The 20,811-nt window shown below is 50.2% G+C and overlaps 1 protein-coding gene across 2 annotated transcripts in view; it reads right to left on the bottom strand.

The window, feature by feature from the left end:
* The window catches only part of aldh1a3 (aldehyde dehydrogenase 1 family, member A3), a 191,174-nt gene that overhangs the window by 83,713 nt on the left and 86,650 nt on the right, over window positions 1-20,811 (bottom strand). For both annotated transcript variants that reach the window (XM_072468807.1, XM_072468808.1), the window contains 2 exons: window positions 10,825-10,886; window positions 9,121-9,249 (listed from right to left, as the gene is read on the bottom strand). In XM_072468807.1, coding sequence (XP_072324908.1) covers window positions 9,121-9,249; window positions 10,825-10,886 — 191 coding nt within the window. The remainder of the gene's footprint in view (window positions 1-9,120; window positions 9,250-10,824; window positions 10,887-20,811) is intronic.

Here is a 20,811-nt window from a genome sequence, read left to right as displayed (position 1 = left end):
AAGTACCCAATTCTTTTTTTCCAATTAAGGGGCAATTTAGCGTAGTCAATCCACCTACCCTGCACATCTTTGGATTGTGGGGATGAGCCCCACGCAAACACGGGGAGAATGTGCAAACTCCACACGGACAGTGATCCGGGGCTGGGATTGAACCCAGGTCTTCGGCGCTGTGAGGCCGCAGTGCTAACCACTGCGCGACTATGCCGCCCGAGTCTCGGAAAATGCAACCAATGGAGTTCGCAGAGTGGGCTGCACCAGTAGTCCCTGACCTCAAGCCCGACATGTTGGTCCGTCTTTGTGGAGACAGTTTATCTTTTCTTCTTCCTCTGCTCACCTGGATGAGCAGGGTGCTGTTACTAATCGTGGTCAGTTCCGGTGGTTCAGGGGAGGTTCTCCGAGGGGGAAGATATTGGCCCTCCCTCCCAGGGCAACCAATTGTTGGGCCTCTTGACGATTCTTCATCTCTTCAGTGATGGAATCTACCTGGCTGGAGCTGATGGAATCATCCATTTTTCTTTTCAATATCAATGGGGGCGGTGCATTGCACCTGGATGTGGTTGGAGAGGTGCAGGTCCTGCTGGGTTTGGGTTTTGTGGTGTACTGGAGGTCCTGGGGGGTATTGATTTCTGTGTGTCGGGGAGGTGTTGGGGCGAGGCCATGTCCAGTGCTGTGGCTGGTATCCTGTTGTCCCCTGGGGCTTCTCGAAGGCGCCTATTAGGGACGACCTGGGAGGCTGGGTTTAGCTTCTTCGGTGCTCCAAGGACTGGGGTTGAGCTGAGTCCTGTACTTCGGTTGACATCCTGTTGCGCCCCTGGGGGATGGAATGCTTGGTTGAATGAACAGCCTGTCCTCCTCCTCACTGGTTGGTGCTCGGTGGCACCAGGGAGAAATGGAAGGAGGGTTGAGCCCTGATCCTTTGTTACCCTGTAGTTGACTTCTGGTAGCTCTCGCTCTTTTTCCTCGTTTTTTCTTGGGAGGCCAGAAGGCTTTGATCATAATCCAAACCTGTTGTTGCCGGTCCTCTCTGTACAAATAAATAGAATGCTGTTGGCTCTATACCAGGCCTGAGATGGGGTTTAGTTGCGTCCTGTGGTGTATATATAACTACCTTCGAACTGGGATTTTAATGCATTTTCTTTGTTTTTCTTTTATAAAGGTGATATAAAGAATCTGTGATTGCTTCCTGCATGGGTGCAGATGGGTTGGTATCCAAGGGAAGGAGACTGTGGTGTGTCATTGGTGCTGTGAGAGTTGAGGGATATGTATATTAGTGCGCGCCCAAACATGGCCAGATAAAATATCCTGAATTCTTGTAGTAATTGCGAACAGACACTTCATGGGAGGGTGTGCACCATTTTACCATGTTTCCATGGCCTCATCCTGTTCCTCCCTTGGTCTCTGGTGGGGCTTCAGAGTTATCAGGCGATTATATCGAGCCAGCGATAATGGTGTTCTCCTGTTCCCCTCTGTATTCGTATGTTGAGCTGTTTTTTCCTTCTTCACTGCAATGTAGTTATTTTGTTGCATTAGTTACAGAAATGTAAAACCTTCATATATATACTTTAGAAAAAAGGAAGTTGACAAGGGAGCCGTTACCAGGGTGATTGGAGACCACACGTTTCCATTTTACAAGTCCAGACACTGAGTTTGAGGGGTACCATAGCAAAACTAACAATTTATACAGGAGAAGCCATCAAGATAAAGGATGCGACCACAGTCCCTGTAAACTATCAGCAGCAGTCCACTCAGACCGTCCTGGTCTGTGGGGATTACAAATTAGCCGTTAGACTGCCAAATTAAACAAGTATCCAATCCCCAAGATTAAAGAGCCGGAAACGTGCTGTCACAGTGATTAGGACTGCTACCTCACAGTGCCAGGGACCTGGGTTCGATTCCAGCCTTGGGTGATTGTGTGGAGTTTGCACTTTCTCCCCACCACTCTGGGTGCACCAGTTTCCTACCACAGTCCAAAAATGTGCAGGTTAGGTAGACCAGCCATGCTAAATTGCTCCTTGGTGTCCAAAGATATGCAGGTGGTGCATGGGGAGGTGGTGGCATAGTAGTATTGTTACTGGACTAGTTAACCAGAGACCCAGAGTAATGCTCTGGGGACCCACCACTGCAGATGGTGAAATTTGAATTCAATAAAAATCTGGAATTAAGAAGTCTAATGATGACTATTAAACCCTTATCGATTGTTAGAAAAACCCATCTGGTTCACTAATGTCCTTTAGGGAAAGAAATCTGCCGTGCTTACCCGGTCTGGGCTACATGTGACTCCAGACCCACAGCAATGTAGTTGACTCTTAACTGCCCCCTCAAGGGATGGCCAATAAATACTGACACTGCCTGCGACGCCCACGTCCCATGAACAAATTTTTAAAAAAGATGGGGGAGTGTGTCTAGATAGGGTGCTCTTTCAGAGAATCGATGCAGAATCGATGGACCGAATGGCACGGTAGGGATTCTAAGGATTGTACTTATAATGTTGGCTGGAGGTCAGTCTTATACAAAGCTATGTATGAGACATGCAAGGCATTCTGAGGTTATGTTGCAATAAAAATGCACAAAGGTTTGTTTCAGCATACGCGTCTACCCTTTGGTGTGTCATCGGCATGTGCTATTTTCCACCAAACAATGCAAAGCCTATTACGATGTCTGTCACGAGTCATGGTATACCTGAATGATGTTTTGATAATTGGATCGTCAGAAGCTGAGCACCTAGTTAACTTAGAGGAGATGCTAAAGAAATTTCACAAGGCTGGAGCATGCCTCAAGAAAGGAAAAATGTACTTTTCAGTCCATTGAGGTTGCCTGTCTGGGATATCGTGTAGATGCACAAGGATTACACCCTCATGGAAGACAAGATGAGAGTAATAAAGGAGACACCGGCCCCCAGAAACACATCTGAGCTCAAGTCATTCTTAGGAATGGTGAATTACTAAGGCCGTTTTCTACTAAACCCTGTTGACATTATTGGCCCCTTTGTTCTGCTACTGAAGAAGCATCAGCATTGGGTTTGGAGATGCCCCAAAGAGAAGCTTTTAATAGAGTAAAACAATTGTTACATTCATCAAGTTTATTGACACATTTCGGCCTAAGGAATTGGTGTTAATCTGCGACACTTCTCCATATGGCATTGGTACAGTGTTGTCGCATTAGGTGAATGACAGATCTGAAAGACCGTTAGGGTATGTCTCGACACCCTCACAGAGGCTGCAAAATTGCAAAACAAGGCTTGTCAATGGTATACGAGGTAAAGAAGTTTTTCCAGTATGTGTATGAGAGGTAATTTACCATTTCTCAGGTCTTTTTAAAAGATCATGGGCAGGATTCTTGTTTCTGAGCCTAAGTTGATGCCAACGCAGAATCCATGGACTTTTACGACAGAAATACCGGCGTCACACCTGGACCGATTCTGCTACCGTTAAGGGGCTAGCACCGGTGCTGAGTGGAACACAATAGATTCCAATGAAAATAGGTGGGGGATTCGCCGGGTCCATGACTGACACTCAGGTCGGGCTCACTAATGATATGCAAACTGTGTCTGCCGTACATGCTTTCTGGAATGCGTTGACGCCGCTGTTGAGGTGCTGGAGCATTGGGATTTGCCGTGAAATCGGCGCCTGCCGTGATGTTGGCGTCGGAATTGATTCTCCGTTCAATTGCCTTTCCAAAGCTTGGTGTCCACCAATGGAGAATCCCGTCTAAGGTTATTGATTTTATTTTATTTATTTCACCGATCACATCAGCAAGAATTCAGCGTTGGGCATTAAGTCTGTCTGCCTACGAATCTACATTTAACCATTGGCCTGGAACACATATCGCGAATGCGGATGCATTTAGTCACCTGCCTTGATCAGTGAGTGTAGCACCTCCCCCAGTACCACAGGAAATTGTTAAGGTGTTGAATTTCTTGGACTCGTTCTCAGTTTCGGCGCAACAAATCAAGTATCGGACCAGCAGGGACTGTTGTCCAAAGTGAGGCACAGGTTACCAAAATGTCCGATAGTGGGCCAGTTTCTGAAGAGGATGAAACCATACTATATATAAAAGCATGAATTAAGTTGCGGAGATGACTTCAAACTTTGGGGAGCCAGAGTAGTCGTCCCTGTACCAGGAAGGGAGTTGCTCCTAGCCGAATTGCCCTGTGCCCATCCGGGTATATCTAAGATGAACATGCTCGCTCGCCAGGTGTTATGGATGGTGGCCTGGCATCGATCCTGACTTTGAGATTCCGGTGAAGCACTATGAACACTGCCAAATGCAACAAAGGTTGCCTGCTACAGCCCCACTGCACCTTTGGGAATGGCTGGGCCGGCCATGGGTACGCATTCATGTTGAGTATGTGGGGCCATTCTTGGGCACAATTGTTTTGCAGTGTGTTGATGCCCAAAGTGGATGGAAATGTTTGAGATTAAGTCTACGATGTCGCACTCACATTTGAGAAATTGCATTAGTATTTTTCAATCCACGGGATATCTGAAGTCATTGTATTGGATTATGGAACAACCTTCATGGCTGCTGAATTTCAAAATTTCACCTCCTTAAATGGTATCAAACACATCAGGATTGGGTCTTACCACCCAGAATCCAACAGACTGGCTAAAACAGCAGTCTAAATTTTCAAGGCAGGCTTTAAGAAGCAGTTGGTGTGATTCCCTCCACACTGGAGACCAGAATCTCACAACTCTTTCTGGGCTATAGAACCACCCCACTGTCCCCAGTGGGAGTGTCACCGGCAGGGTTGTTGATGGGCCGACGTATTAGGACCAGACTAAGCCCGGTGATTCCGAATCTGCCGGGGAGGGTAGAGGCCAGTCAGTGCAGTGAGAGGGGAAAAAAATCATGATTCAGGCAAGGTCGTTTTCAGTGCAGGAAGCCATGTATGCCAGAAGTTTTGGAAGCGGCTCGATTTAGGTCCATAAGACCATAAGATATAGGAGCAGAATTAGGCCATTCGGCCCATCATTTGATCATGGCTGATATGCTTCACGTCGCCATTCTCCTGCCTTTACCCTGTAACTGCTGATCCCCTCATTAATCAGGGTCCCAGGAATTGTTGTATCAAAAACAGGACCTTTGTCTTATCAAGTGGATATACAAGGAGGAATCATCCGGAAGCATGTAGGCCATTTACGAGGACAAGAGTTGTTGCAGCAGCCAATGCAGCCACCTGAAACCACGTTGCCAACAGGAAACGTTGTTGACTTTCCAATCAGTGAAATACCGAGCCAGCCTGTGACAGGCGAGTTTGTCGTCCCCATGGAGACGGATGAAGCTGAGTTACCAGTACCTGAGGAGATTCCGGATATAGTGGTTTCTGCAGAAAGATCCCCAGTGGAGACATCCCTGACAGAGGACTTATCCCACTCCTCTAGAAATCGGAAATCACCTGAAAGACTCAATTTATGATGGACTGATTGCATGTGTTTAATGTTCTAATTATCGGGGACTGAGTAACTTAATTATTATTGGGAATTTAGCGAGGGAGGGAGGTGGTGTTTGTCCCCTTTATGCGCCGATCTGCTGAAAGGGTCATGTGGCCTGGGCAAGCAATCAGGGATTAGGGTGGGGGATCACCCTCGCAAACGCTGGTTTCTGTATCAGTTTGGTCCTGGAAGCTGATTCGCAGCCTCTGCATTGTAATTATATGTAAATAAAAGTTGCAGTTGTCATTTACTTGACTGGTGAACAGGAAATATTACAGCAGGCCAAATAAATCCAGAATACCCTGGATGATGCGAGAGAAAGAAGGGAAGATGAAAAGAAAGAGGTGCGCATATGCCCGATGTCAGGTAGAAAATACAATGAAGGATCATGCTGAATATAGAAGGACCAGAGGAGAAGTGAAAAAACTAATATGAAAAGCAAGGGGGAAGCATGAAAAGAGATTGGCAGCTAACATAAAAGAGAATCGCAAGGTCTTCTAATTTAATAATCGATTATTGTCACAAGTAGGCTTTAATGAAGTTACTATGAAAAGCCCCTAGTCGCCACATTCCGCCGCCTGTTCGGGGAGGCTGGTACGGAAATTGAACCCGCGCTGCTGCTTTGTTCTGCATTACAAGCCAGCTATTTAGCCCAGTGTGCTAAACCAGCCCCGAAAAGCAGATAAATAATAAAAGGATAGTAAAAGAAAGGTTAGGGCCAATTCGGGATAAAAAAAAAGTAAACCTGCAGGTGGAGGCAGGAGAAATAGTGACGGTTCTCGCCATGCCAGCATGGGCTTCCTCTGGGTGCTCCGGTTTCCTCCCACAGTCGAAACATTTGCAGGTTAGGTGGGGTTACAGCAGGGGAGTGGACCCAGGTAGGGTGCTCGTTTGGCAGGTTGGTGCAGACTAAATGGGCCGAATGGCCGCCTTCGGCACTGTACTTAACATCTGTCTTTACAGATGTACTAATGATATACAGATGTCTTCAGATGCACCAGTGATAATCTTCTAGTCTTCCTTCGACACAGGGATGGTGTCAGAGAATTGGAGAATTGCTGAATGTTATACCCTTGTTCACAAGAGGGTTCAAGGCAAATAGAAACCAGTCAATTTGACTTGTGGGGAAACACCTGGAAACTATATTTTGGGATAAAATCAATAGTTACTTAGACAGGTGCAGGATAATTAAGGAAAGCACAAAAGGAAAGTATGTTTAACTAACTTGGAGTTTTTTGAGGTGATAACAGAGAAGATTGATAAGGGCAACACTGTTGATGTGGTGTATATGGATTTTCAAAAGGCATTTGATACTGTGCCACACAACGGACTTGAGCAAGATCCAAGCTCATGGATTAAAAGGGAAAATCAGCATTTGGATAAGAAATTTGCCGAGTGACAGGAAACAGTGGCTGGATTCTCCCGCCCTGCCCACCGCAAGAATGCCACGGGCGAGCCTTGTACAATGGAGAACTCCATTGACCTTGGGCGGGATTCTCTGGTTGCCAGGTGAACACGGATGGAGAATCCCGCCAGAGTAGTGATAAATGGTTATTTTTAAGATTGGAGGAAGGTTTGTAGTGGAGGTCTCCAGGGATCAGTGTTAGGATCCTTGCTCTTCCTGATATATTTTGATGACTTAGATTGTGGTTTTTGGGGCTAGATTTCAAAATTTACAGATGATGCAAAGATTGGAAATGTCATCAACTGTGATGAGGATAGTCCTGAACTTGAAAAGTACAAGAGTAAGGAGATCGTGTTGAACTTGTATAAGGCACTAACCAGGCCTCATCTGGAGACTGTGTCCAGTTCTGAGCACCATACTTGGTGAAGGATGTGAAGGCTTTGGAGAGGGTACAGAGAAGATTAACAAGGATGATTCCAGGGGTAAGGAACTGTAGCTATGAGGATAGATTGGTGAGATTGGGACTGTTTTCCTTGGAGAAAAGGCTGAGAAGAGACTTGATAGAGAGATTCAGGATTCTGAGGGACATAGACAGGGTAAATAGTGAGAAACTGTCCCCACATCAAGAACTAGAGGTTACAGATTCAAAATAATGTGCAAAAGTAGTAGAAGTGATTTGAGGAAGATGTTTTTCACCGAAAGGGTGGTTGGAGTCTGTAATGAATTCCTGAGAGGGCAGGTTCGATCGAGGTATTCAAAGGGAATTGGATTGATATCTGAAAAGAAAGAATGTGCAAGGCTATGGGGATAAGGCAGGGGAGTGGGACTGGGAAAAATGTTCTTTTAGAGAGCCAGTGTAGACTCGATGGGCCAAATGGCCTCCTTCTGTACTGTAAAGATTCTGTGAAACAAGAGCTGAATTAGGATCTCCAAACAGAATTTCTGAAATATTGCATACAGTCAAATTCTATGATATATTTTTCGATGTAACAACCATTCATCCTATTAAATTTATTAAAGTCTGACAATGCTTCAAATGCATTTAACAGACCATCTATCTTATACATTGTGATGGATGATACAAACCTTCCTCAATGTCCAAATGAGCCTCTCACTCCAAAAATACTTTGCCCCTGATCCTGTTGGGAAGCAAAAGTGCCCAAGGCATACCTTACTTTTCCTTTGGTAAGGATGTAACCCATGTCCATATAATCCACTTAATTCTTCCATTGGCCATGAGGTTCAGCTTCACAGGATAATGGTGGGAAATAATACCCTGATACATTACACTTGGTTTCAGCCATTCTTCTCCAAGGTTAACTCCAATCACAACCTTGGCTGGAATTTCCGTCCGTTCACACCGACGGGATTCTCCAGTCCCGCTGCAGTGAATAGAATTCTGGCGCCAAATTCTCCGCTCTCGGTGGAAAAGGTGGCAGGGTGAACTCGGATCGGAGACTCCTGGCCCTTATGTCCAAAGATAAGGGCGTAGTTTTCAATCTTCACATCTAATCCTCTGGGTGGGATTCTCCGGCCTCCCAGCCGCGTGTTTCTCGGCATCAGGAGACGACACGCCGTTCGCTGGTGGCGGGATTCTCTGCTCCGGCTGCTGCCATTGGGAATTCCCATTGAAGCCCACAGACAGGGGTGCACTGCAGGCAGGACCCCAGAATCCCGCCACCAGCAAACAGCAGGAGAATGCCGGCCTCTGGCTCTCGGCTCCCAACGTTAATAGAATCCAGGCGAGTTAGTAAAGTCAAAACCAGGGCGGCACAGAGGTTAGCACTGCTGCCTCACAGCACCAGGGTCCCAAGTTCAATTCTGGCCTTGGGTGACTTGTCTGTGTGGAGTTTGCACTTTCTCCCCATGTCTGCGTGGGTTTCCTCCGGGTGCTCCGGGTTCCTCCCACAGTACAAAGATGTGCAGGTTAGGTGGATTGGCCATGCTAAATTGCCCCACAATGTCCAAAGATATGCAGGTTAGGTGGGGTAAGGTATTAGGGCAGGGGAGTGGGGCTAGGTTGGGTGCTCTTTCGGAGGGTCAGTGAAGACTTGATGGGTCAAAGGGTCTCCTTCTGCACTGTGGGAAGTCTATGATTCTTCTTCTATGAAGACACAGAGATGTTCTTTAGTGGGCAGCATTAATGAACTTTATTCCGTTTCATAGCTCTCCCTTCACACCCAGTGTTCCACCTCTCCTCAGTTCTGTGCTCCAAGTACTTAATTAAACAATATCCTTCACTTGTGCAATATAATTAACATACAATTAACAAACAATACTGACCTCCTTGATTAAGGATCCCATGTAAAGTGCTGTGAGGGGTGTCTGTTCAGCAGGTTTGATCACCACTGTATTCCCACAGCAAAGTGCTGGTGCCACTTTCCAAATGAACATCAACAGGGGGAAGTTCCACTGGGGAAAGAGGCAAAATTGTAGATGTGTAAATTAAATGTTGGAATGCAGAGGCTGATGAGATTCGAAATGAGCGAGCGAGACAGCCGAAACGGAAAAGTAAGAGATGGAGGAGAACGATATTCAGGAGTGGACTGTTAATGGAAATGGAACTCAAGAAATGGAAAATAACCCAGAATATTCCTGCTGCTTTGGTCACATACCTCCTGAATACTCTGAGCCGTTTGCCTCACAGCTCTCTGATTATTTTTTCTGAAACAAATATCAGAGGGCAGCTTTCTATTGGAAGTTGGAGTAAAGCCAACAGTGACTGCCAGATTGGAATGTGACAGTGTGACAGCTCAGATCCAATAACTTCAGCCTCACAGCTGGCAAAACAAAGACTCCTTTTCAGTTATGTTAATTTATGATTCATCCATATATCCATCCAGGGGCTGGTTTAGCACAGTGGACTAAATAGCTGGCTTGCAATGCAGAACAAGGCCAGCCGCGCGGGTTCAATTCCCGTACCAGCCTCCCCGAACAGGCGCCGGAATGTGGCGACGAGGGGCTTTTCACAGTAACTTCATTGAAGTCTACTTGTGACAATAAGCAATTATTATATTTATGAATTGATGTTGAACTCTGCAGTTCTATCACCAGCACGGAGGATGATAAAAATTTCCACAAAACACAACAAAATAAATTTATTCTGTTAAAATATTCTTACCTGAAGACATATAGTGAAGATCAAAGTGTTAATCTAACTGATTAAACAGTGATTCACACACATATGAAACGCGTGACTGAGGGCTGAGGTTCCAAACTGCCTCCATATAGATAGGAGGAATTTATATCAGGTTTGTTGGTAAACTCTTGTGTTTTAAAGGTAAGAATGTTCTGAGCCAGCACAAAGATGTACATTGGGTATGGGGGTGGAGGAAGGTGAAGTTTGAGCAGGTGTGCAGGGTTATGGGGGGAGCTCAGGAGTATGGCATTGAGATAGAGGATCGGCCATGATCATATTGAATGGCGGAGCAGGCTCAAAGGGCCGAATGGCTTCCTCCTGCTCCTCTTTACTATGTTTCCATGACCCATTTGCTCCAGGTCTCTACTCCTTTCTGTCCATTGTCAAGAACTCCAGCAGGAAGGGAATAGTTGTCCATCTCCTCAGTCCTGACTCTGTTGGAAGAGGTAGACTAGACAATGTATTGTGCCCCTGCTCGGGAGCTCAGCAGCTCTGTCCTTGTTATCAGTCCCTGTGCAGTATCCACCATCAGAAATGGGAGGGAACTAATTGTAATGGAATAGATCTCAGAATGACTGGAATGTACCTTCAGAGAAATTAGAGGCATGTCAAACTTATTAACTTCTGGAGTTTTGTTTAGTTATTCTTTTCCAAGGGTCAAGGAATAGTGCGCAGAGAATACCTGACAGCAATTTAACACTGGAAAGAACACTTTCTTATAAGAATTCCGCTTGCTGAGAAACATTTGCTACAGTTAAATTATTTTTCATTTCATTTAAGCATTGTTAATTATTGTAAAAATAAAGATTGATCTTTAATGCCTAAATTAATTTCTCATTTCAACTCACTGGTGTAATCTGTCCACACACACCAATAGGTTCATGTCTTGTAAACATCACAAAATCTCCATCTGCCAATACAAAAGAGAAACAGTTTAATTCTATCATATTTATTCTGTATAATCACGGTGATATGCACAACATCGAGAATTGTGTGTCATTAATAAAGGTTTGAATGTCCCTCATAGAGTTTTTGGCAATTATATTTATCCTGCTCAGTCAATCTGAAAGGTGGCATTAAAACTTATCATTTTCTAAATTAAAATACCTCACAGAAATCTGTCTGAGGGAATGAACCAGATCATTGGATGAGTCTTTCTCAATATTGAGAGCGGCAGACAGAGAGCAAACAGTCTGCTCCAGCTCTGTGTGTCCATATGTGAGGTGCACCTATTGTAAACCTCGCCTACATCACACTGCAAGAGCCATTCGGTGATCTCATGTACTTCCTGAGGATGAGACACAGTGAGAATTAAATGCAAGTTCCTGGTTTGTCACTGCTGTTCATGAGCTTCCAAACACAAAACCTCTGTTGAAAGGGTGGCACAGTGGTTAGCACTGCTGCCTCAGCACCAGCAACCTGGGTGACTGTGTGGAGTTTGCACGTTCGCCCCGTGTCTGTGTGGGTTTCCTCCGGGTGCTCCTGTTTCCTCCAACAGCCCAAAGATGTGCAGGTTAGATGGATTGGCCAGGCTAAATTGCCCCTTGGTGTTCAAAGGTTTAGGTGGAGTTACGGGGATAGGGTGGGGCATGGGCCTAGGTAGAGTGCTCTTTCGGAGGATTGGTGCAAACTTGATGGACCGAATGGCCTCCTTCTGCACTGTAGGGATTCTACGGTTCTGTGGTTCTATAAGACGGAGTCTCCATCCTGAATCCAGCCTGTGATTTTCCATCCATACTGGGAACAATCGAGTGGCCATGTTCGATGCGGGTGCAAATCCCGTATTGCCCGCTAAATCTCACGAGAGGACAAAACGGAATTTGCACTGGCGAGGTCTCAGTTTGAGATCTTCCCCGCCCTGGCCAGTGACGTGATGAGGTTAGCACCCAAAAAGGGCGTGGCCCTGATTTCCATATGCTTTCATAAATTAACATCTACTTATTGGCCTTGATGCCGTAACGTCCACCCACAGCCTATCCTCCCACTCAGTTGGTGGGACGTCATGCCGGCGCAAATCACAACTTGTTTTCAAAAATCAAGGGTAAGTATAGCCCCCAGGTGGTGAGGGATATGCCCGGGCAGTGCCCTTGCACTGTTCCCTGGCACCCTAGCACTGGCCTCTGGCACTGCCAGGGGCAGGCCCTCTGAGGTGCTCCATTATGCGGGGTACCCTTTATGTGTGGTGGGGTGGTAGAGGGAAGAACCCCAATCGCCGTGAGTGGGTTGGAGGAGAGTCCCCATGTCTGCGAAGAGGGGGCCGATGTTGGAATTGTGGTGGGGGACGTGGGTGGTCTGGTGCTTGGGGAGTCCCGATTTCTTTAGAGGGGGAGGAGGGGGGCCTTTTATTTAAGTCAGAGATCGGGCCACTCTTTAAAAAGGGAGCCCCAATATCGAGGTTCCTGGCCTTGCCGGTGCCTTTAGGCCCCGCCCCTACAGCTGGCTGTGTGAATCTTGTTTCCACTTTTAAAATGCAGTGTTGTTCCTTACTCCCAACTTTCCACCCCAGCTAGACCACTCAGACCCTGTTCTGCCAGGTTCCGATGGCCGCAGCCCCTCCCCCCACCTCACTCCCGTTCACTGGCCGGCTTAAACTGGCCAGTGTGGAGGCCCCCGCCCGGGTCCCTTTCCCCCTTGCCCGGTCCCAGGAAACCAAGAAATCCCTTTCGCACACAAACCCCGCATACACACCCAAATATATACAACGTTGGCTGATTTAGCACATACACCAGCTCGCAGTGAAAAAATACAGTTACATGAGGCTACAGCGGTACATGACCATTTCTCAATTCAGCCACAGTCCTGCTGCCTTCGCAAACTCCTCCGCTGCTTCCGCCGTCCCAAAATAAAAGTTCTTGGATTTGTAGGTCACCCTCAACGTAGCTGGATATACTATGCCGCACTGCACCTTACTGATGTACAGTGCCTTCTTCACTCGGCCGAAGGCAGCCTGCCTCCTCGCCAGCTCCACCGTAAAGTCCTGGTATATGCATATATCAGCTCCAGCCCACTGCACCACCCGCTTCTGCTTTGCCCAGCACAGGACCTTCTCCTTCACACTGTACCTACAAAAACACAGAGTCACTGCCCTTGGCGGCTCACTCTCCTTTGGTGTAGGCCTCCATGACCGTTGAGCCCGATCCAGTTCGTATCGGGAGGGATCAACCCCCTCCCCCAATAGCTTCGCCAACATCGTGGCAAAATACTCAGTCGGCCTCGGGCCTTCCACTCCTTCGGGCAGACCCACAATCCTCAGATTCTGTCGCCTGGATCTGTTTTCCAAGTCGTCCATTTTGGCTCGCAGATCCTTGTTAATCTCCATCACCTTCCGCATCTCCTTCCCCATCGAGGTAAGTTGATCACTGTGCTGCAATAATGTCTCTTCCACTTCCTTCAGCGCATCCCCTTGCTCCCATACCTCCGCCACTGTGCTCAATACCGCCGCCCTCAACAGGGCAATCGCCTCTTCCACCAGCACTTTCAATACCGCCGCCATCTCCTTCCTCATCGCCTCCATGTGTTTTGTGAACTGCCTTTCGAGTTCCACGGCCATCACCTTGGTCATTTCTTCAGCCATGGGCAATGCGGCCTCCCCTGGTGCCCCAGCCTCCACTTTTCTTGTCCCCGCGGTGACCTTTCCACTCCCCGACGGACTTTCAGCCGCTTTTCTCACGGACGTTTTTAAACTTATTTTCGACATTTCCCTTCACTGTGCCTTCTCCCTGCTTTTGCCGCCTCCGCTGCCCTTGGGACCAGGCGTTAAACCCCATAAATGCTGTTCCCGAACGGGTGCCCTCCATGTGCGGCTGTCTCCTGCCCGCCGTCACCGGACGTCAGCTTGATGGTTACTTAATTCAGTGTCCTGGGTCAGCTCAGTTACATGGCCATTGGAGTAGTTATTGGTGTAAAACAGGTGTAAGATGCTGGAGTGCAAGGATATGACCATGTCCGACAGACAAGGATGGGTTTGGAAGGAGCAGGACTTGGCTCACTCACTTGCTAGAGAATAAGCAAACAAAAAAAACCCTGACTGCTGCAAGTAAACAACAAATAAAGTAGGAGTGCCTGTATATCTGGAAATATTTTCAGCTGCCATTTTGCCTGCTCAGTGTGGTAGTCACTACTGTTGTACTGCACTGCATACGAGGGTATTACGGTAAGGCCCTTGTACTACAGGTACGGGGGTAGATCCCTGCCTGCTGGCTCCGCCCAGTCGGCGGAGTATAAATGTGTGTGCTCTCCGAACTGCAGCCATTTCGGCTGCAGCTGTAGGAGGCCACACATCTCTGTGTAATAAAGCCTCGATTACTCTCTACTCTCGTCTCGTCGTAATTGATTGTGCATCAATTTATTACACAGAGATTTTACAAAGGTGGATCTCCGCATCAAGCCGGATTACCTGCAGCTGCTTCCTCAAGCAGACAACGCCAAAAAGGACTTCGCACATTGGGTAGCTTGCTTTGAAGCACACATCGGATCTGCAACAGATCCAATCCCAGAAGTACAGAAGCTCCAGATTCTGTACACGCGGCTGAGCTCCGATGTCTTCTCCTCATCCAGGACGCGCCTAGCTATGCAGAGGCCATGGCGCTACTGAAGGAGAACTACGCTCAGCAGAACAACAAGATCTACGCCAGGCACCTCCTGTCCACACAGCACCAAATTCCCGGTGAGTCTGCGGAAGATTTCTGGCGTGCCCTGCTCACCCTGGTGAGAGACTGTGATTGCCAGGCCGTTTTGACCACTGAACATTCTAACCTGCTAATGAGAAACACGTTCATTACGGGCATAGAGTCAGACTACATTGGCCAGTGCCTCTTGGAAGGGGCTACGCTTGATCTCGTGGCGACCAAGAAACTAGCGCTCTCGCTCACAGTCGCCTCACGCAACGAACAGGCGTATACCCCTGACCGCACGGCCACCCCATTGTGGATCCCATCAGCGAGACCGCCCCCAGCCAACCCCATGCCTGTGCCGCGTGGCAGCCAACCAACCCTGGGGGACCCAAGTGCTACTTCTGCGGACAGACAAAACACCCCCGGCAGCGCTGCCCGACGCGGAGCGCACTCTACAAGGCCTGCGGCAAGAAAGGACATTTTGCTGCAGTGTGCCAGGCCCGCTCAATCGCCGCTATTGTCCCTGCACCCCCCGCGTGCGGCCAGTGGGTGCCGCCATCTTCGTTGCCTCAGACCACGTGCGGCCCGTGGGCGCCGCCACCTTGCTCCCCTCACAACACGTGCGGCCCGTGGGCGCCGCCATCTTGCTCCCCTGCAACACGTGCGGCCCGTGGGTGCAGGCATCTTGCTTGCCTCACAACCAATGGGGGGAGCCACCTTGCCTGCCCCAGGGCATGTGCGGCCCGAGGGCGCCACCATCTTACCTGCCTCAGGACACATGCGGTCCGTGGGCGCCGCCATCTTCCCCGCCTCAGGACCCCTGCCCATCAGGCACCTCATCGGGCTGCTCATCGCCTGCAACCGCCGATGACCAGCCGCGTCTCGCCTCCGTCACGATCGACCAGTCCCGACCGCACAACCTCGCGACCGCGTCAACAAAGGTGAAGGTCGACGGACATGAGATGTCCTGCCTTCTGGACTCTGGGAGCACTGAGAGTTTCATCCACTCCGATACGGTAAGGCGCTGCTCCCTAGCGGTACACCCCATTAACCAAAGAATCTACCTGGCCTCCGGATCCCACTCCGTGGTGATCTGGGGGGTGCTGCATCGCCACCCTCACCATCTAGGGCGTAGAGTTCAGCGGCTTCCGGCTCTACGTCCTCCCCAACCTCTGCGCTGCCTTGCTACTCGGCCTGGACTTCCAGTGCAACCTACAGAGCCTAACCCTGAAATTTGGTGGGCCCCTACCACCCCTTACTGTATGCGGCCTCACGACCCTTAAGGTCGACCCGCCTTCTCTGTTTGCAAACCTCACCCCGGATTGCAAACCCGTCGCCACCGGGAGCAGACGGTACAGCACCCAGGACAGGACCTTCATCAGGTCTGAGGTCCAGCGGCTGCTGTGGGAAGGTATCATCAAGCCCAGCACCAGCCCCTGGCGAGCCCAAGTGGCAGTGGTGAAAACGGGGGCCAAAAACAGGATGGTCATTGACTACAGTCAGACCATCAATCGGTACACGCAGCTCGACGCGTACCCCCTCCCACGCATATCTGATATGGTCAATCAGATTGCACAATACCAGGGTCTTCTCGACAGTGGATCTGAAATCTGCCTACCACCAGCTCCCCATTCGCAAGGCGGACCGCCCGTACACTGCGTTTGAAGCGGACGGCCGCCTTTACCATTTCCTTAGGGTTCCCTTCGGCGTCACTAACGGGGTCTCGGTCTTCCAATAGGAGATGGACCGAATGGTTGACCGGTACGGACTGCGGGCCACTTTCCCGTACCTGGATAACATCACCATCTGCGGCCACGACCAGCAGGACCACAACACTAACCTTTCCAAATTTCTCCACACCGGCAAACTCCTCAACCTAACCTACAACAAGGAGAAGTGTGTGTTCAGCACGAACCGATTAGCCATCCTCGGCTATGTGGTTCAGAACGGAGTTCTAGGGCCCGACCCCGATTGCATGCGCCCCCTCATGGATCTCCCCCTTCTCCACTGCCCCAAGGCCCTCAAACGATGCCTGGGTTCTTTTCGTACTACACCCAGTGGGCCCCTAACTATGCGGACAAGGCCCGCCCACTCATCCACTCCACCTGTTTCCCACTGACAGCCGAGGCTCACCAGACCTTCAACCGTATCAAGGCCGACATCGCCAAGGCCACGATGCACGCGGTCAACGAGACGCTCTCCTTCCAAGTCGTGAACGATGCATCAGACGTCGCTCTGGCCGCCACCCTCAACCAGGCAGGCCCGTGGCATTCTTTTCCCGCACCCTCCATGCCTCCGAAATTCGGCACTCCTCCATTGAAAAGGAGGCCCAAGCTATCGTTGAAGCTGTGCGGCACTGGAGGCATTACCTGGCCGGCAGGAGATTCACTCTCCTCACAGACCAACAGTTGGTTGCCTTCATGTTTAACAACACACAGCGGGGTAAGATCAAAAATGATAAGATCTTGCAGTGGAGGATCGAGCTCTCCACCTTTAGTTATGAGATTTTGTATCACCCCGGTAAGCTCAACGAGCCCCCCGATGCCCTGTCCTGAGGTACATGCGCCAGCGCATAAGTGGACCGACTCCGGACCCTGCACGACGATCTCTGTCCCCCAGGGGTTACCCCCTTTTATCATTTCATTAAGGCCCGCAAAATGCCTTACTCCATTGAGGAAGTCAGGGCTATCACCAGAGACTGCCAGGTCTGCGCGGAGTGCAAACTGCACTTCTATTGGCCAGACCGTGTGCGCCTGGTGAAGGCCTCCCACCCTTTTGAATGCCTCAGCGTGGACTTCAAAGGGCCCCTCCCCTCCACAGACCGCAACACGTATTTTCTCAATGTGGTCGACGAATATTCCAGATTCCCCTTCGCCATCCCATGCCCCGATATGACGTCTGCCACCGTCATCAAACCCTCAACACCATCTTCGCTCTGTTCGGTTTTCCCGCCTACGTCCACAGCGACCGGGGATCCTCATTTATGAGCGATGAGCTGTGCCAGTACCTGTTCAAAAGGGGCATTGCCTCGAGCAGGACGACCAGCTACAACCCCAGGGGAAATGGGCAGGTGGAGCGGGAGAATGGGATGGTCTGGAGGGGCGTCCAGCATCCCTACGGTCCAGAAATTCCCGGCCTCCCGCTGGCAGGAGGTCCTCCCCGACGCACTTCACTCCATTCGGTCGCTCCTGTGCATGGCGACTAACGAAACCCCCCATGAACGTCTCTTTACCTTCCCCAGGAAGTCCACCTCCGGGGTTTCGCTCCCAACGTGGCTGGCAGCTCCAGGACCCGTTCTCCTCCGCAAGCACGTGCGGCTCCACAAGGAGGACCCTTTGGTTGAGAGCGTACAGCTACTCCACGCAAACCCGCAGTACGCCTACGTAGCGTACCCCGATGGCCGCCAAGACACAGTCTCCCTCAGGGACCTGGCACCAGCCGGGTCCCCCCCCCCCCCCACCCCCCCACCCCCCCCCCCCTCTGCTCCGGCGCCACACTCCCCTCCCCCAGTGCATCCCACCACAGCCCCCGATCCAGGACAATCCGTCCTCCCCTTGGTCCCACCCGGGGATGAAGAGGATGTTGACACGCTCCCGGAGTCACCAATGACCGAGCCGACGCCTGACTCGCCACCAGCACTGCGGCGCTCTCAACGACGGATCAAGGCGCCCGACCGTCTAAATTTGTAACCTTCTCTGAAATTCTAATGACAACCTTTATGTAAATAGTTTTTCACCATCCCCCCTGGACTCATTTTTAACAGGGGGTGAATTTGGTAGACACCACTGTTGTGTTATGTTGTATATACTGCACTGCATACGAGGGTATTACGGTAAGGCCCCTGTAGTACAGGTACGGGGGTAGATCCCTGCCTGCTGGCTCCGCCCAGTAGGCAGAGTATAAATGTGTGTGCTCTCCGAACGGCAGCCATTTCGGCTGCAGCTGTAGGAGGCCACACATCTCTGTGTAATAAATCCTCGATTACTCTCTACTCTCGTCTCGTCATAATTGATAGTGCATCACTCAGTAAGCCAGTGATTGGTCCTTTCAACAAATGGGAGATGCCCACATCCTCTGCCCAAAGCTGGCATAGAGGCTTGAGAATCAATTTGACAGCAGCCACCATTGCAGGCTTGTCTTCAGCCGTGGTCCCTCAGCCTGTTGTGTTGTGCTGGATGTTGAAATGGATTCTCAGCCAGGAAACTGAGTGCATCTTCCCTGAAGCATCAGTATCTTGTGGAGATGGGAGCAGAGTGTGTCTGAGAGCATAGCTGGGAGTGGGAGAGGAGTGTAAATGGGTGGGGGCAGGAGTACGCTCTGAAATTGGGGGTGTAACTGGGAAGGTGGGAGTGAGGGGCATGGGGGAATTAATTTTCTGCTTCCTGTGATGGGAAGGGGAGGGGTGTTGGCCAGAGTAGGGATGGTGCAGTGGGTCGGTGTGTGATTGGAGGAGGTGGTGGTGGGGGATGGAGTCAGTTTGGTGTTGGATTGTGGGGCCAGGAATTCATTTGCTTCATGGGCAATAAGGAATGACCAAATTTCTGATTTGAACAAACAAAAGATACTGATCCCAAATACAAGCCTGGAAGAAAACAAATTCCCTCAGAACCCACGTAGCTTCACACTTTGAAACAAGGCGATTTTCCAGCTGCGCCACACCCCGCCCAAATCCACTATGTCGGGAAAATACCGGGTGACCCCCGAACAGGATTTTCTCTGGGGGCCCAGCAGATTGTAACGTTCCTTGGCTCTCTCAGCAGACGTGATCAGGTTCATGCCCAGCAAAGGGCTCCGATTACCATGCATTTAAATAAGATTTCAATATGCAAAGTCAGCTTGACACCGAATTCTCCGGATACGCGCCATGTTCCCACCTGTTGGCGTGATGTGGCGCTGGCGAGAATCACTACTGGTCTCCACAATCAGAGACCGGACGCCATGACCATGCCAGAGGCTATTATAGAACACAGAACATACAGTGCAGAAGGAGGCTATTCGGCCCATCAAGTCTGCACCGACCCACTTAAGCCCTCACTTCCACCCTATCCCCGTAACCCAATAACTCCTCCTAACCTTTTGGGTCACTAAGGGCAATTTATCATGGCCAATCCACTTAACCTGCACGTCTTTGGACTGTGGGAGGAAACCGGATCACCCGGAGGAAACCCACGCAGACACGGGGAGAACGTGCAGACTCCGCACAGACAGTGACCCAGCGGGGAATCGAACCTGGGACCCTGGCGCTGTGAAGCCACAGTGTTATCCACTTGTGCTACAGTGCTGCCCAGTGTAGTCCCTGGGTGGCCAGGGACATGATAGGGCAAGCACCACCCCCAGGCACCCAGGAACCCTGGCACTGCCATGTTGGCACTGCCATGTTGGCAATGCCAAGGGGCAGCAGAGCCAGAAGGGGTTCTGATGGGGTTGGGGCCTTTGGCGACCCCATGGTGGAGTATCTCTCACTTGGGGGGGAGGGGGTGGAGTTTGATGCTGGTGATTGGGGGGTAAGAAGCCTGACGTTGGCAAAGATGAATGCGGGGGGGGGGGAGGGGGGGGGGGGGGGGGGGGGGGGCGTGGTCCGGTCATTTTGATGCCTGTGTGATGTGGAGGGTGACCCGAACATTTAGTGGTGAGGGGAAGGTTGTCCCTCTGTGGTCAAAGGTTGAGGGTGTTCCCCTTGTCTGCAGGGCCTTGCATTGTCTGTGGGTGGGCAGTTGGAGGACCCTCAACCTCACTTTGAGAATGAGGCACCCTTTCAAAATGTCGCCCCGATCTCTGAGGAGCCGGACTGGCCGCCGACCTTCGTTCCCCACAGCAGAAAAAAAATTCGAAGTGTGGGAGTGACCAGCGAGAGACTCCCCAAGCCCGAAAGAAATGACTCAGGGGTGAATCCTCCGCCGGTGGGCTGACGAGGAACACACGGCTGGGGAGGCTGAGAATTCGCCCCGAGGTGTGAGTCAATCCAGGTCCAGATCTCACCCAAACATCCGGCGGGAAATACCTGGCCAAACCCGCCCAAAATTACACGTGGCCATTTTTTGGGTGATTTGCGCCCAATGTTTCGAGTCCATATGTCCTTCTCCAGAGCGACATAAAATCATCGGCGATGAGAGAGATAACATTGCAGACAGAAGGAGAGATACTGGTTACATGGCAGGTCAGAGTGAAACATGAACGAGAGGTGACGTGATTGTGATCCTGCATCAGCAGCCGCGAGCAAAC

The sequence above is a fragment of the Scyliorhinus torazame genome, chromosome 12 (genome assembly GCF_047496885.1).
Source record: "Scyliorhinus torazame isolate Kashiwa2021f chromosome 12, sScyTor2.1, whole genome shotgun sequence".
NCBI lineage: Eukaryota > Metazoa > Chordata > Chondrichthyes > Carcharhiniformes > Scyliorhinidae > Scyliorhinus > Scyliorhinus torazame.
Note: the sequence above shows the minus strand (reverse complement) of the source record. Positions and strands in the feature narration are given on the sequence as shown.